This window comes from Schistocerca serialis, chromosome 6 (genome assembly GCF_023864345.2).
Source record: "Schistocerca serialis cubense isolate TAMUIC-IGC-003099 chromosome 6, iqSchSeri2.2, whole genome shotgun sequence".
Classification (NCBI taxonomy): Eukaryota; Metazoa; Arthropoda; class Insecta; order Orthoptera; family Acrididae; genus Schistocerca; species Schistocerca serialis.
The window spans coordinates 256312504-256329782 of NC_064643.1; the positions used below are offsets into that span (position 1 = coordinate 256312504).

Sequence of the window (17279 nt, forward strand, 5' to 3'; positions counted from 1 at the left end):
GTGTTACACCGTCTGGGTTATCTGGATACTTCCCACTAACACCAACCTATCCGAACCCCGGAGATGGGAACTTGCTCTTCAATATATCCTCTCTTCCCGTTATCCACCAGGCCTCAATCTCCGCTAATTTCAAGTTGCCGCCACTCATACCTCACCTGTCATTCAACAACATCTTTGCCTCTGCACTTCCACCTCGACTGACATCTCTGCCCAAACTCTTTGTCTTTAAATATGTCTGCTTGTGTCTGTATATGTGCGGATGGATGTGTGTGTGTGTGTGTGTGTGTGTGTGTGTGTGTGTGTGTGTGTGTGTGTGCGTGCGTGTGCGCGCGAGTGTATACCTGTCCTTTTTTCCCCCTAAGGTAAGTCTTTCCGCTTCCGGGATTGGAATGACTCCTTACTCTCTCCCTTAAAACCCACATCCTTTCATCTTTCCCTCTCCTTCCCTCTTTCCTGATGAGGCAACAGTTTGTTGCGAAAGCTTGAATTTTGTGTGTATGTTTGTGGGAATGTAAATAAAACTTAATGGGGTCGTTGTGGGGGTGTTGTGAGGGTGACATGGTATTAGAAGGTGGAAAGTGTAACATGAGACTGAAATGAAAATGAAAAAAATATATATATGGGGAGAGATAAGGATGAACTAGAAAGCAACTGCAGATCTGGTGTGAAAAAAGGCGAAAAAGTGTTGGTTAAAGCTGGGCTGTGTTGATCCTGTGGTGGACTTGGGTTGGTAGAAAATGATATGCATAAAGGTTAGGTGGTTGTGTTGCCGCCAAAACACGTTAAAGGGTGGAGAAATGCGGGAAAATTTCGAAAAAACTATGTGTAAATGTATTAAAAGGAGTGGTTTTGTGATGGGAGATTATGAGAATGATGCTAACAATTGTCTGACGAAGAAATAATGACGTTAAAACCTGTGGGAAGCGGCTAAAAACGATCAATGATGAGTGAAAAAACTGAAATGGAAATAAAGCGAAAGTTATTAGAACTAGCCGAAATGGTTGCTTAATAGGTGAAAGGAACTGTTGGTGAACTAGAAACGGTGGATTTTATAGCGGCGGTAGTGTTGAAAGCGGAAAAAAAAATTTTTTTGGTTATGGTTTGGAAGTGTGTTACGTATTATTGAGTATATATAGGCGGGATAAAATTGTATAGTAGATTACGGTAAAAAGGAGAAGGTGAATACAAAGTGAACCTACTGGCAAAAACAGAAAGAGAAAATAAGACGACAGAAAAGATTTCAAAATGCAACAGTGACAATAACAAACGTGATTGTTGGGTTCAAATTAAAGTACACTCCTGGAAATGGAAAAAAGAACACATTGACACCGGTGTGTCAGACCCACCATACTTGCTCCGGACACTGCAAGAGGGCTGTACAAGCAATGATCACACGCACGGCACAGCGGACACACCAGGAACCGCCGTGTTGGCCGTCGAATGGCGCTAGCTGCGCAGCATTTGTGCACCGCCGCCGTCAGTGTCAGCCAGTTTGCCGTGGCATACGGAGCTCCATCGCAGTCTTTAACACTGGTAGCATGCCGCGACAGCGTGGACGTGAACCGTATGTGCAGTTGACGGACTTTGAGCGAGGGCGTATAGTGGGCATGCGAGAGGCCGGGTGGACGTACCGCCGAATTGCTCAACACGTGGGGCGTGAGGTCTCCACAGTACATGGATGTTGTCGCCAGTGGTCGGCGGAAGGTGCACGTGCCCGTCGACCTGGGACCGGACCGCAGCGACGCACGGATGCACGCCAAGACCGTAGGATCCTACGCAGTGCCGTAGGGGACCGCACCGCCACTTCCCAGCAAATTAGGGACACTGTTGCTCCTGGGGTATCGGCGAGGACCATTCGCAACCGTCTCCATGAAGCTGGGCTACGGTCCCGCACACCGTTAGGCCGTCTTCCGCTCACGCCCCAACATCGTGCAGCCCGCCTCCAGTGGTGTCGCGACAGGCGTGAATGGAGGGACGAATGGAGACGTTTCGTCTTCAGCGATGAGAGTCGCTTCTGCCTTGGTGCCAATGATGGTCGTATGCGTGTTTGGCGCCGTGCAGGTGAGCGCCACAATCAGGACTGCATACGAACGAGGCACACAGGGCCAACACCCGGCATCATGGTGTGGGGAGCGATCTCCTACACTGGCCGTACACCACTGGTGATCGTCGAGGGGACACTGAATAGTGCACGGTACATCCAAACCGTCATCGAACCCATCGTTCTACCATTCCTAGACCGGCAAGGGAACTTGCTGTTCCAACAGGACAATGCACGTCCGCATGTATCCCGTGCCACCCAACGTGCTCTAGAAGGTGTAAGTCAACTACCCTGGCCAGCAAGCTCTCCCGATCTGTCCCCCATTGAGCATGTTTGGGACTGGATGAAGCGTCGTCTCACGCGGTCTGCACGTCCAGCACGAACGCTGGTCCAACCGAGGCGCCAGGTGGAAATGGCATGGCAAGCCGTTCCACAGGACTACATCCAGCATCTCTACGATCGTCTCCATGGGATAATAGCAGCCTGCATTGCTGCGAAAGGTGGATATACACTGTACTAGTGCCGACATTGTGCATGCTCTGTTGCCTGTGTTTATGTGCCTGTGGTTCTGTCGGTGTGATCATGTCATGTATCTGACCCCAGGAATGTGTCAATAAAGTTTCCCCTTCCTGGGACAATGAATTCACGGTGTTCTTATTTCAATTTCCAGGAGTGTATATGAATATAATAGAGGAAACATTCCACATGGGAAAAATATATCTAAAAACAAAGATTATATGACTTACCAAACGAAAGCGCTGGCACGTCGATAGACACACAAACATACACACAAAATTCAAGCTTTCGCAACCAATGGTTGCTTCGTCAGGAAAGAGGGAAGGAGAGGGAAAGACGAAAGGATGTGGGTTTTAAGGGAGAGGGTAAGGAGTCATTCCAATCCGGGGAGCGGAAAGACTTACCTTGGCCTTTACAAATGTCTGCTTGTGCCTGCATATGTGCGGATGGGTATGTGTGTGTGCACGAGTGTATACCTGTCCTTTTTTCCCCCTAAGGTAAGTCTTTCCGCTCCCGGGATTGGAATGACTCCTTACCCTCTCCCTTAAAACCCACATCCTTTCATCTTTCCCTCTCCTTCCCTCTTTCCTGGCGAAGCAACCGTGGGTTGCGAAAGTTTGAATTTTGTGTGTATGTTTGTGTTTGTTGGTGTGTCTATCGACCTGCCAGCGCTTTCGTTTGGTAAGTCACATCATCTTTGTTTTTAGATATATTATTATTATTATTATTATTATTATTATTATTATCATCATCTTTCCTGTCTCAGACATTATGTCTGGTTAAAAATGAAAAGTGACGCGGACCTCGATCAAGTGTGACTTCCTTTTAACTGTACGGTATATGTTACATTGCATTTAGGAACTTTTGGGTAATTGAATATGTATCAATAATTACAGATTTCTGTAGTTGTATACATACGTTTGGCTGTAGCTGTATTGCGTTGATGTACTGATGGATATTGTGTGGTATGACTCCTGTAGTTGATAGTATAATTGGTATAACGTCAACTTTATCCTGATGCCACATGTCCTTGACTTCCTCAGCCAGTTGGATGTATTTTTGAATTTTTTCTCCTGTTTTCTTCTGTATATTTGTTGTATTGGGTATCGATATTTCGATTAGTTGTGTTAATTTCTTCTTTTTATTGGTGAGTATGATGTCAGGTTATGTGGTGGTGTTTTATCTGTTATAATGGTTCTGTTCCAGTATAATTTGTATTCATCATTCTCCAGTACATTTTGTGGTGCATACTTGTATGTGGGAACGTGTTGTTTTATAAGTTTATGTTGTAAGGCAAGCTGTTGATGTATTATTTTTGCTACATTGTCATGTCTTCTGGGGTATTCTGTATTTTCTAGTATTGTACATCCGCTTGTGACGTGATCTACTGTTTCTATTTGTTGTTTGCAAAGTCTGCATTTATCTGTTGTGGTATTGGGATCTTTAATAATATGCTTGCTGTAATATCTGGTGTTTATTGTTTGATCCTGTATTGCAATCATGAATCCTTCCGTCTCACTGTATATATTGCCTTTTCTTAGCCATTTGTTGGATGCATCTTGATTGATGTGTGGCTGTGTTAGATGATACGGGTGCTTGCCATGTAGTGTTTTCTTTTTCCAATTTACTTTCTTCGTATCTGTTGATGTTATGTGATCTAGAGGGTTGTAGAAGTGGTTATGAAATTGCAGTGGTGTAGCCGATGTATTTATATGAGTGATTGCTTTGTGTATTTTGCTAGTTTCTGCTCGTTCTATAAAGAATTTTCTTAAATTGTCTACCTGTCCATAATGTAGGTTTTTTATGTCGATAAATCCCCTTCCTCCTTCCTTTCTGCTTAATGCGAATCTTTCTGTTGCTGAATGTATGTGATGTATTCTATATTTGTGGCATTGTGATTGTGTAAGTGTATTGAGTGCTTCTAGGTCTGTGTTACTCCATTTCACTACTCCAAATGAGTAGGTCAATATTGGTATAGCATAAGTATTTATAGCTTTTGTCTTGTTTCATGCTGTCAATTCTGTTTTGAGTATTTTTGTTAGTCTTTGTCTATATTTTTCTTTTAGTTCTTCTTTAATATTTGTATTATCTATTCCTATTTTTTGTCTGTATCCTAGATATTTATAGGCATCTGTTTTTTCCATCGCTTCTATGCAGTCGCTGTGGTTATCCAATATGTAATCATCTTGTTTAGTGTGTTTTCCCTTGACTATGCTATTTTTCTTACATTTGTCTGTTCCAAAAGCCATATTTATATCATTGCTGAATACTTCTGTTATCTTTAGTAATTGGTTGAGTTGTTGATTTGTTGCTGCCAATAGTTTTAGATCATCCATGTATAGCAAATGTGTGATTTTGTGTGGGTATGTTCCAGTAATATTGTATCCATAATTTGTATTATTTAGCATGTTGGATAGTGGGTTCAGAGCAAGGCACAACCAGAAAGGACTTAATGAGTCTCCTTGTTATATTCCATGCTTAATCTGTATTGGCTGTGATGTGATATTATATGAATTTGTTTGGATATTAAGTGTGGTTTTCCAATTTTTCATTACTATGTTTAGGAACTGTATCAATTTAGGATCTACTTTGTACATTTCCAATAGTTGTAGTAACCATGAGTTGGGTGCACTATCAAAAGCTTTTTGGTGATCAATGTATGCGTAGTGTAGTGACCTTTGTTTAGTTTTAGCTTGATATGTCACCTCTGCATCTATTATCAGTTGTTCTTTACATCCTCGTGCTCCTTTGCAACAGCCTTTTTGCTCTTCATTTATAATTTTGTTCTGTGTTGTATGTGTCATTAATTTCTGTGTAATGACTGAAGTTAATATTTTGTATATTGTCGGTAGGCATGTTATGGGGCGATATTTAGCTGGGTTTGCTGTGTCTGCTTGATCTTTAGGTTTCAGATAAGTTATTCCATGTGTAAGTTTATTATTATTATTATTATTATTATTATTATTATTATTATTATTATTATTATTATTATTATTATTATTGCTATTTATTATTAAATACAGAGCAGTGTGCTAAAGCAAAATGTCTACGAAGGTGGTGTAGATTTCAGGTAGAGGGACACACATTCATAATACTACTCCAACAGGAGGTAAACTAAGAAGGCGGACACCTAACATTGTAGCAAATGAATAGACCTTGTTCCTGTGTCTGTTATGAACTAGAAACTACAGGCCGATTAACCTTTTGCATACCTGCCAGCATTCTCTCTCTTTCCTGTAGCCAATTTTCTTATTCTTTAGATTCTGCAGAGATGTACATTTAGCAACTTTTCCTAAATGCTGATGCATCTAGCACTTTAATTTTTTTTAACTTACACCTACTGAAGGCCACTTACAACCATATTAGCCATAATTTTAATTTTTTAGCACAAATTTCTATTAATTCAACATGTTGACTTTCCAATATCTGAACTAAGTAATGTCAAGACATTTTATTCCAACAGTAATGTAAATTTAGGGTACACAACTGAAATATATTAATGAACAATTTTAAGTAGTAACTGAAACTATGCAAAACAAAACAAAAAGTATGCTTACAAAAATACACAATTCTGTGTCTGTTTCTGGCTATTTTGCACAAATTATCTGTGGTGAATATAAATTCTGCAAGCTCTAGCCTGTGGGGTAGTTAGGATGGTGGTGGTGGTGGTTAGTATTTAATGTCCCGTCGACAACGAGGTCGTTAGAGACGGAGCGCAAGCTCGGGTTAGGGAAGGATTGGGAAGGAAATCGGCCGTGCCCTTTCAAAGGAACCATCCCGGCATTTGCCTGAAACGATTTAGGGAAATCACAGAAAACCTAAATCAGGATGGCTGGAGATGGGATTGAACCGTCGTCCTCCCGAATGCGAGTCCAGTGTGCTAACCACTGCGCCACCTCGCTCGGTCCCGGGGTAGTTAGGAAACATCAATGTAAAATGGTGATATGGGAATTCAAACAAACGTCTGTGGTAGTTACATTTCCCCTTATCTGTTATGAATTATGATACTTAAAACGTGTAACTTCTCATACGTCTCTTTCATTTAACAAAGAAGTTACTGGCACTGTGTATGAGACTCTTAACTGTGCCAAATTGTATTCCTTCATCTTATCTATATTACATTCTCATGATCACTTGCCTTCACTGTCTGCAAATCAAAAACTGTCAAAAGTCTGCAAAGCACCAGCTGCTGCCAGTTCACTTAATCAGTTCCCTGACTTTGTATTTCCAATAAAGAGTAATTGAGAAAAACACATAAAAAGCTGATAAACATAAACTAGAAAAGGTTGAAATGAACTGAGAGCTAAAAAGCTACAACTATAAACAACCCCCCCCCCCCCCCCCAAAAAAAAAGTAATTTGAAAAACACAAGCACCAAGCCTTCACACCAGATACTGAAAAAGCAACTTCCGAAGCTATGGATACACAAAAACAAAACTGCATCTTTCCTGTCATAGGTCTGAGGTTCAGCATAATTTGATCCTGTTTCACTGCTTCTTTTTTGAGGTATGGCAGTATTTGTTTCTCTTTAGCTTCTGTTGCTGACCCCTCAGGGTCAGAAGTGGACAAACTGGACAAAACATAGTGTAACTAGGTTCTAAACTTGTATTTTTATTTCTGTTGATTTTTATCATGGTGTGAAGCCTAGATCCAACAGATTACCAGGGATATGAAAACAGTCAAAATACACATTATTAATGGTTAGAAATAATTGGTTAGAAACTGTATCAATAATAAGCTATCAGTCTGCTATTAACTATCTGTCCATTTTGCTAGTTCTGCCTTAATAATGTTCTTATTTTACTACAGTATTTTTATGCTCATCAAAATCACATTAAACAGCAAATCTGATACGTCAAGTTATCAGTCGGTATAGATAATAGGACAAACTTATGCCTCAATATTAATATTTTCTATGATGTATATATACAGACTGAAATGAAAAATGAAAATTTGCAGTACTGCCGGTATTCGAACCCAGTTCTCCTGCTCACTACGCAAATGTGCTAACCATTATGCCACCCTGCCACAGTTACTTTGTACAACTGCATTGATTACCCTAGCATACCTCCTCCTCAATACAAATTCCCATTCACGCCTCGGCCCTCTTGGTGTTCCTCTGGAGAGAGGAATGCTAGGGCAGCCTGTGCAGTAGTGAAAAGCCATTGTGCCTGGGTGGCATAGTGGTTAGCACATCTGCCTAGTTAGCAGGACCACCCAGGTTTGTGCCTCAGCACAAATTTTAATTTGTATTTTAGTCTGCATATATACATAATAGATGCTTGGGACTTGAAAAGGTCTCTGGAACTATATAGATTAGTACATTCATATAACTACTACATTAATATAATTAGTACAGTCATATAATTAGTACATTCATATAATTAATTACATTATACTGTGTGATGGTACAAACTTGGTTTATTGAGTACCATTTGCTTCTGACGTATTTTCTTTCGCATATGGCAATCTGAAAACTGCTGGGCTTGAGTGAGAATCAACTGGAAGATTTTTCTTTGCTAGACATAGATTAATAACATTGCAAACACGAGTAAGAAGTGGATCATAGCACTTTTCTTCTGGACATGTAATACAGAATTTGTACATAATTTGCAATCCATTGTTCCCAATCACAGTCTTTCTGCCCAATTCTGCAACAGAAATTTGTATACAATGAGGCTAACTCTGCAGTGTAACAATTTAAATCTGCAAAATTTATGAATCTCTCAGTTTCACAATATTTTTTGTCATGGATAAATATTTTATTGACATGCTAAACATATTTAAATTCAAAAAAATATGTTCTTAAAACTAAAGTTAAAGAAGAATGCAAAAGTCATTTATGAGTCAAATGGTTTATAATAAGTAGGGCGCCTGTTACAGTTAGTACAAGAAGTACAAATTTAAATTTTTAAAATACCAGTAGATAGTTGTCAAAGCAGTGGAAACCAATACAGTGCCTGATTTCCAAACATTACTCAATAATATATAACTACTTCACACGGTAGACTGTTATCATCTTTCAGATATTACAAATTTCTGACATTCCTACTTGTGTTAAATTAAAAAAGAGTTATAAGAAGTTTTGCAGATTATGCTAATGTTTTAACTAACTGTTAATGTCAGTTTAACAAGAAGAATAATATGGACCACGTTTTATCAATATTCATTTGCAAGAAACATGGGGTTATGGTGTCTGAAATCTAAACATTAATACTCACTAGATAGGCAAATATTTTGCAAGATAACCAAGATATGGTTACATATCCTGATTCTCATTTTTCCATCGTAACGTTCCCATCTCTCAACCAGGCGCAACAATAATGGTATCAAACCAGTTTTCACAATGCGGGAACAACAAGATTCTGAAAACAGAGAAACTGTTATATCTTGAAAGGAAAAAAGGGTGAGGGTAGATAATCAGCTAAATAACACAGGTTACAAACATACTGTTTTTACTAAGATGATGAAGCACACTAAGACATAGCTTCAGTTTTGGTGATGGGGAAAAACCCATTGTCACAAGGGTTTTCTCCACTGTAGGAACAATGCCATCTTTGAGTAATACTGTTGTGGTGTAAGCTGAAAATGAAGTTGAGAACGTAAATAAATAATAACATATTCCAAAATTATTTCTGTAAGTATATAAATTACTTCCAATTAGGAGCAAGAAACTTGAACAGTTCAATAAATACACAAAACAATACTTACTGTTTCTAGAGAGAGCTTTTATAATCAAAAGGAGTGGAAAAATTAATCTTGTGTTATTATGATGCATTCTTAATAAATAATGGAATGTCTTGACAGCTCCTAACAGCCTTGCCTTCAAGGAAAACTTTGGATCTGTTAAAAAAAAAAAAAAAAAAAAAAAAAAAAAAAAAAAAAAAAAAAAAAAAAAAAAAAATCACTATGCACTCACATTTGGTTACATAACAACAGAAATAAGATGATTTCATGACTTAGGAAAACAGAAATCAGAGGTCAAAAATTAAATTTTGATAACTACTGTTCAAGGTTTTAAATACGTAAACATTGTCTACATAAAAAGTTTATAACAGATAAAATAGAAGAGATTACAAATTGCACATTTATCAAATACAAAATTATATTCTGCACCTATAAAAATCACCTTCTACAAGCTGTAGTATAGTGTATGTTCGAGGCCACTTCGTTACATGATCAGCTGCTCTCTTTCACAGTCAATTCTTGACTGAAACAATACATGCCTCCACAGATAGTCCAAGTTACCTGATCAAGCTTTTCTTTTATTTTTTGTTCTGTGCACCCATCCATCATCATTACACCACCACCACCACCACCACCACCACCCCTAGAACATTCTGTTTCTGGTTGAATTGGCCACTTCTCTTGCTTCAGATGACTATGCAATAAAGATAATTCTGCTCACTAAAGTGCCCATCTGTGGAGAGAAAATTCTTTCATTTATTCACTATGCAATGTGTATGTTCCTCAACCAGAATAAATAGTAGGCCCCCTTCACTACCGAGAGCGGAATGCCTACCGCCAAACATCAGGCATACAGGTCAACTGCTCCAAGTCTCTGATATAATTTGCCAGTTAATAACAACCCCTGCATCATTTGAAAGCTCTTCAGACATTTGTTTCAGAGGCATTAAATTTTCTAAAATTAAAGGCCTGATACTGGTCCAGCTGTAGAGTGGTTTCTTACGCTAGCCTACAACAAATATTTTCTATACATCTGAACTACTGAAAAATCCATGAACTGGCACTTTGCAGTACATTCAAAGCTACCAAGCCTACACCATGGGACTGTTTGCAGGTAACCAAGGATTGTACCATGCAGAAGCAAGTCCGAGGGCCGGCCATGTGGCATTATGTTTTAAAATTCTTTAGGAGTTTACATTTTGCTTTAAGAAAACTCTCGTCTCATTCTGCATGTAGTGCACTACTTTCTTTACCTTGAAATTACTTCTCTATTTAAAGTAAGGAATATTCCTGTCCCATGTAGGCAGTGCAATTTTGGTTTGTAGGTAAATCTTCGTGTTCATTTACAGTAACCAGTTTTTTTCTCATTCCGTTTTTTCTCTTTACAGATTATACTTAACTTTTTGACACAACTGTCAAACATCTCATTATAAAAGGTTAACTGAAGTAACAGTTCAACTTTAATGATATCAATGTTTCCCTCTACTTAAGTTAAATATCTTTCCCACCTACTTATTTGTCACTTCTAAACAGTATTTTCTCTTTTTCCTACAATGTTTAGCTTTTATTCCTAAGTGTCACTCATCGGCATTTTTATATTCTGTTAACAACATTGTACTGACCTGAATTTTTTTAAAATTTTCTTTCACTTCCTCCCTCTGTACCCTTTAATATTCTTTCCTCCCAGACACACTCCCACTCAGACTCACTGTACCACTAATGACTGACTGTGGACCAATGGAAACATGTCACTTGCTTGGAAGAATCAAATTTCTTGTTACACCAGTTCGTGTCCAGATATGCCATCATCACAGGCCATGGGGCAGTAATATGTTATAAGGGATATTCAACGGGATTCCATGGGAACTGCGGTACTGCTTGAATGCACGATGACAGCTGTGGACAAGGACTATGCAAACATTACTTAGGACCACCAGCATCGCTTCATGCTTGATGTTTCCCCAAAAGCAGTGGAATCGTCCAGGAGGATAACTGCCCATATTACAAAGACATAATCATGCTACATTGGTTTGAGAAGGACAATAGTACATTCATGTTGGTGTCTTGGCCTCCAAATTTGCCTGATCTAAATCTATAGGCATATGTCTAGGATGCCATCTGACATCAAATCTGTGCCCATAAACCATTAGTCCATAGATACCTGATGCCACATATGTCTGTAGGCCTACCAAGGATATGTCAAATCTATGCCACAGAGAATAGTGGCTGTATTTTGTTACAAAGGTGGACCAAAACACTATTAAGCAGGTGGTCCTAATTTTTTGGATTATCAATGGAAGTTCTGAGATATCAGTGTCTTATTCCTTATTTCTCAATTTTGTTGACACCTGCCGAGGAGGTGTTCCTTCCATGGTTGTTTTCATAGAATGGGTATTTATAATCTACAGTGCTGGGAAAAATACAAAACCAGCAAGGACTGTTTCCAGTGGCACCAGAATGTAATATATGCATACTGAGGGTTGTATTGTTAGTGATTCATTTGTCACAGTTATCAGAGATCAGATGGTGCTCTGGGTGCCTCCTCTGTTTTGATTCTGCAGCCAGTAACTGCACTGAGTTTAGAGGTGAACAGTCTGTGCAATAGTCATTCTAGAGTACAACCATGTCCTGCTGACAGAAACGCACTCCTGTTTAAAGTTTCATTCCCACATTCATAGACTAGATTCTAGATGTCCACATAATACAGACATACATCAGGACTAACACACTTTGAGAGCAGCGGTAGCTGACTGAACATCACCCAGGAAAGAAATCTCAGCACATGTTGCACCTGATGTGTAACCAAGGACCATTGGGAACCATCTGCTTGCAGCAGAACAAAGGTAACATGTGCCCCCGACAAGGCTTCCACTGACACCATAACACCACCAAGGACAGTTATTCTAGTGTTGTGAAAGAGTCAACTCGGGAGCGGAATGTCACTCTGTTGTCTTCAACGATAAGAGTAGGTTCTGTCTGTACATGAGTGATAGACATACATGAGAACACCATAGACCTGGTGAGCTGCCTAGTCCACAATGCATACACCCACGAAACAGTGGTCCCATTCCAGGCTTCACTTTGTGTGTGTGTGTGTGTGTGTGTGTGTGTGTGTGTGTGTGTGCGTGTGTGTGGGAGGGGGGGGGGGGTGACAACTCATGGTCACATCTGGTGTTTCTGCAGGCTAAAGCAATCAGTGCCCACTACATTGCACAGGTTGTTATCCCTGGGCTATTGGCATTTCTTCAACAGGAAGGCAATGTGCTTTTTAGCAGGACAATGCACATCCACATAATGGCTGCTGCAACACAACATGCTCTTCATAGTGTACAACAACTGACCTCATCAGCAAGATTGCCCAGATCTCTCATTGATTGAATGTGCATGGAACAAAGTGAAGCAGATACAAACTTGTTCTCTAGAGTCTGCAAGAACCATTACCAAATTGCAACAAGAGGTGCACAATGCTTGGGACAATCTAATGCAGGATTCCATTCTACATCTACACATGAAAATACACACCTGCGCAAGAGGGAAGTACACTATTCATTGATGCGACTGTTTGGGAACCCTTTACTGTGTCGTGTGTTTTATATATTACTCCTACAATGATGAACTATCTGTCACATCATCTGTCAATAAAACAGCCTTGTTCTTGAGGGTGTTGCATTTGTTCCAGCACTGTATGGTGGCCCACCGAAATCATTGGGGCTTTTTGTTTTTCAGTTACTAGGGTCCCAGTTGCTCCCAAGTGCTGTATTGGATCTGTCCACCCTTGCAGTAGAGGCTTCCCATGGGTTTTATTTGAATAATAAAAATAGCTGTCATTATAGATTTGAGAGATATAAATGTACACGAGCTGAACACAGAGAAAATTTACAAAATAAGGAAACCAGTTCACACCTCTCTGGGCAAGCTGCGAGATAACCCATAAAATCTCTTGTAACAATATCTCTGGAACATTTGATTCCTTTACTTGCATTTGCAGCAGCAATTTCACTAATGTCTGCGATGCATTTATAGCAATTAGTTGCCGGATGACTGGACTTCTGTTCTTTCCTGTGAACAAACAACAAAGAAAGTGCAAGTAGTAAACATATGGTGCATCAAAAACAATTTATGAATTTCAGTGGTACATTCTTCATACTGAACAAGAAATAAGGTTCAAAAACAAGGAATAAGTTTCACCGATATACAGTATGTCGCCAAGATCCCTAATTCTTTAATAGTGTTGAACAATCTGCAAGTTTTCATGGCACACTGATTAAGTTGTTCTGTGTGTTAAGAATGTGTGCTAACTGACGGACGATGGGTACACATACAGTTTTAGTGCACTTTATATCAAACTGCTGCTGGTCTCTAGCCGGAATTGCACCCTGAAAATTTTCATCAACCTACAATGGTTGGGATAAGCCCGTATGAAAGAAAATGGTGCATATTACAAATTCATAAAATGTTTATTCAATAACAACTTAGAAATTATGGTTTTTCACATATGTGACAGACACACACACACACACACACACACACACACACACACACACACACACACACTTACTTTTAAAAAAATAATTTACGAAGTGTAATACCTATTCTTGGAGAAACACATTCGCGTAGTATCCCAGCAAGGCTGCATGTTGTTAGTTGGTCCTTCACAGTCTGTAAAACAGAGTTACATGATATTTCACAATAATGTTAATTATCATCCAAAGATTAATGTGTTAATGTTACTATCAACCTAATTAAATTAATTTCTACAGTATACTTCGAGAAGTTCCATTTTTAATTTTATTAGTTGTTTGGACTCTAAGAATTCATGACAGTATCTACAAACAAAGCTTAAATGTAGTTAGCAAAAAGGAAAATAACTGATGTGGCCCATACTGTAACAAATTAATTTTGCCCAAATGCAGCAAAATTGTTTTATTTGTGGTGGATGTTTAGTTGGTACTGTGGAGATTGAAAAACAACGCACACTGCAATCTTCCTGAATGCCGCCTAAAATACAAGGTGTGTGTGTAGCACAGACAATGGTAGAATTTCCCACAAGTGCCCAGATGGTAAAGGGGGAGGGAATACAACAATAAATCTCTAGTACACATTTTATATTCAGTGCATAACTCTTACAAGTTCCTAGAAATGACAGTGAGAGATTTTACTAAACCACCATTTAGCAGTATGTTGCCAAGATCTAAAAAAATATTGTAGCCATGTCAATTGGTACATAATTTAGATTTTTTTAATAGAAAAGTTATTAAAGAGCAGTTCTAGCAGTTTTTGGTGTAGTTACAGTTTTGGCACTGTTTTCCACTAAAGATGCATGCAACCTTTATGGAGCTGAAATAAAGTTCTCGATTCCTTCTCTCGCTTTCACTTTGTTATACAAACCCTGACACAGAGACTCTGTTGCTGATTCTCAGCACACATTTTTCCTTCCTCATCAGCAAAATACAAACATGGCTGTAGCGTATCCATTCAAAACTCTCACAAAGACACCCTCTTCTCCTTGCTGCACAAATTAATGACCACAGCAGTTTACCATCTGTCTATGCACAAAAGACGCCTTGTAGTTGCTTGCTACCATTAAATTTAGTTTTACATGGCAGAGTGGCTGTAGTAGAGCAGAGAAACATGGCAACATTACGCAATGTGTGTGCTCATCTATGCTTCATTCAAAAAAAAAAGAAAAAAAGAGAAAATAATTTTTGCACTAGAAGACAGAAAAATTAGGCAAAATTTCCATGTTCCAAAAATGCCCTCTTCTGGAACTAGTAATCTTGTGAACTCCAAGTGTAACACAGTGCAGAATGCAAACATAGTTACGAATTGTGCAACCCAATGGGCATGGCTTGTAATGTAGCAGACGAAGATCCCTTTATTGTAGTATACGATACACCTTTTGTTATGGCATAAAGTCAGCGCCGGCACACCAGTCAGGAAAGACAGAGAACAGGAGGCTGCGAGAAGAGGTCAGCCAATTGCACGCTGACCAACCTCCCTCCAGGAGGACAATGCGACAGCAGCGGCCCCTAGGTCAAGAGGACGTAAGTGCCACGCCCGACTGGTGGCAGCCCACTTCAATATCAGCTTTAATGTTAGCCACTTCACTAGCCGACGCATCTTAGCCTCTTCATTAGCACCCGCTAAATAGCACAGACTTGTGTTTGTCTATTCTGAAGGAGAATGATTATTTTGTATCTCGTCCTTTACTTGTGACACATCTGTGTAATCAAAGTGAAGTATCTGTATTTGTCCTAGTTGTAATAAAATTCATTAATATGAGTTGTTATATTGTTTGTCTAGTGAACTGAGTATGCAGGATTCCCAGACAACACCTTTCTCAAACAACATGATACATTTGTACATTTCATTTTTATTGCTTAACAGTGCACTCCTGTTTCCGAAAATTGCAAAGCCTAGAAAGAACAGTCTGAATAACTCCAAAACAGGAGGAGATGTGAACTGTAATAAGTGATTAAGGACACAGAGAGATGGCATGCTTGTAGATCTTGCAGCACTCTTGTTTTGTGTTACTGGGCAGAACAGTGTTACACCACACTCAGTCAGTCAACAGCCATCAAACAAAGTGGAAACATGCAAGCAAATGCCTGTATACCTTGATGCCAAAGGGCACTTATCAGAAGGCAAGTGAGTTTGAAAGCAGCAGAATGATTGGTTTCTGGAAAACGAGTTTGTTGTACCACGACACTGTGGCTACCAAAGAGAAGAAAGAAGAGGGTCATACACACCGACAAGCAGGTACTGGACTACACAATGTGACCATAGCATTGATGACTCCATATTACCTGCGCAGCTGCAACTGACAGAACCGCTTTGTCCATAGTGCTGGAATGACATTGGAGGACAGCAAAGGGAGTGGATACATCTGCATTGATGATTCAACACTGTCTTTGAGGGCTGGACTTTGCTATCGTGTCTGCTTCCACTGACCGGAAACAACCAATGCCTCTGACACAATCTACATCTACATCCATACTCCGGAAGCCACCTGACGGTGTGTGGTGGTGGGTACCTTGAGTACATCTATCGGTTTTCCCTTCTATTCCAGTCTCGTATTGTTCATGGAAAGACAGATTGTCGATATGCCTCTGTGTGGGTTCTAGTCTCTCTGATTTTATCCTCGTGGTCTCTTCACGAGATATACGTAGGAGAGAGCAATATACTGCTTGAGTCCTCGGTGAAGGTATGTTCTCGCAACTCCAACAAAAGCCCTTAATGTGCTACCGAGAGTCTATCTTGCAGAGTCTTCCACTGGAGTTTATCTATCATCTCCGTAATGCTTTCGCGAATACTAAATGATCCTGTAACGAAGCGCACTGCTCTCCATTGGATCTTCTCTATCTCTTCTATCAACACTACCTGGTACGGACCCCACACCGGTGAGCAGTATTCAAGCAGTGGGCGAACAAGTTTACTGTTTTCGGACTGAATTTCCTTAGGATTCTTCCAATGAATCTCAGTCTGGCATCTGCTTTACTGACTATTAATTTTATACAGGTCATTCCATTTTAAATTACTCCTAATGCCTACTCCTAGATAATTTATGGAATTAACTGCTTCCAGATGCTGACCTGCTATATTATAGCTAAATGATAAAGGATCTTTCTTTCTATGTATTCGCAGCATATTACATTTGTCTACATTGAGATTCAATTGCCATTCCTTGCACCATGCGTCACTTCGTTGCAGATCCTCCTGCATTTCAGTACAATGTTCTACTGTTACAACCTCTCGATATACTACAGCATCATCTGCAAAAAGCCTCAGTGCAAGAATGCTATCACTAGCATGCTGAGTGACAAAATGTAGTGATTTCAGACGAATACTGCTTCAATTTGCCCTCTGACAATGGTGCCTGCATATAAGTTAGATGCAAACTTGTAGGAAGAGATATGGTGAACTGCACTGTTGAGCAGCACAGCAGTCAAATGTGAAGTGTGATGATTTGGGGCACCATTGGCTATAAAGTGATATTGCTTCCTGTGTACTGAAGCCAATCTGAACAGCAACCACT

At 39.6% G+C, this 17279-nt stretch overlaps 1 protein-coding gene across 5 annotated transcripts in view; it reads right to left on the minus strand.

Moving 5' to 3' along the window:
- Window positions 1–17279, minus strand: part of LOC126484554 (cytosolic carboxypeptidase 1-like) — a 514320-nt gene that overhangs the window by 357406 nt on the left and 139635 nt on the right. For 4 of the 5 annotated variants that reach the window (XM_050108112.1, XM_050108111.1, XM_050108115.1 and 1 more), the window contains exons 4-9: window positions 13822–13903; window positions 13148–13303; window positions 9269–9400; window positions 9008–9139; window positions 8779–8922; window positions 7990–8208 (exon numbers count right to left, since the gene is read on the minus strand). In XM_050108112.1, coding sequence (XP_049964069.1) covers window positions 7990–8208; window positions 8779–8922; window positions 9008–9139; window positions 9269–9400; window positions 13148–13303; window positions 13822–13903 — 865 coding nt within the window. The remainder of the gene's footprint in view (window positions 1–7989; window positions 8209–8778; window positions 8923–9007; window positions 9140–9268; window positions 9401–13147; window positions 13304–13821; window positions 13904–17279) is intronic. The other variant, XM_050108113.1, reaches the window with a different exon arrangement.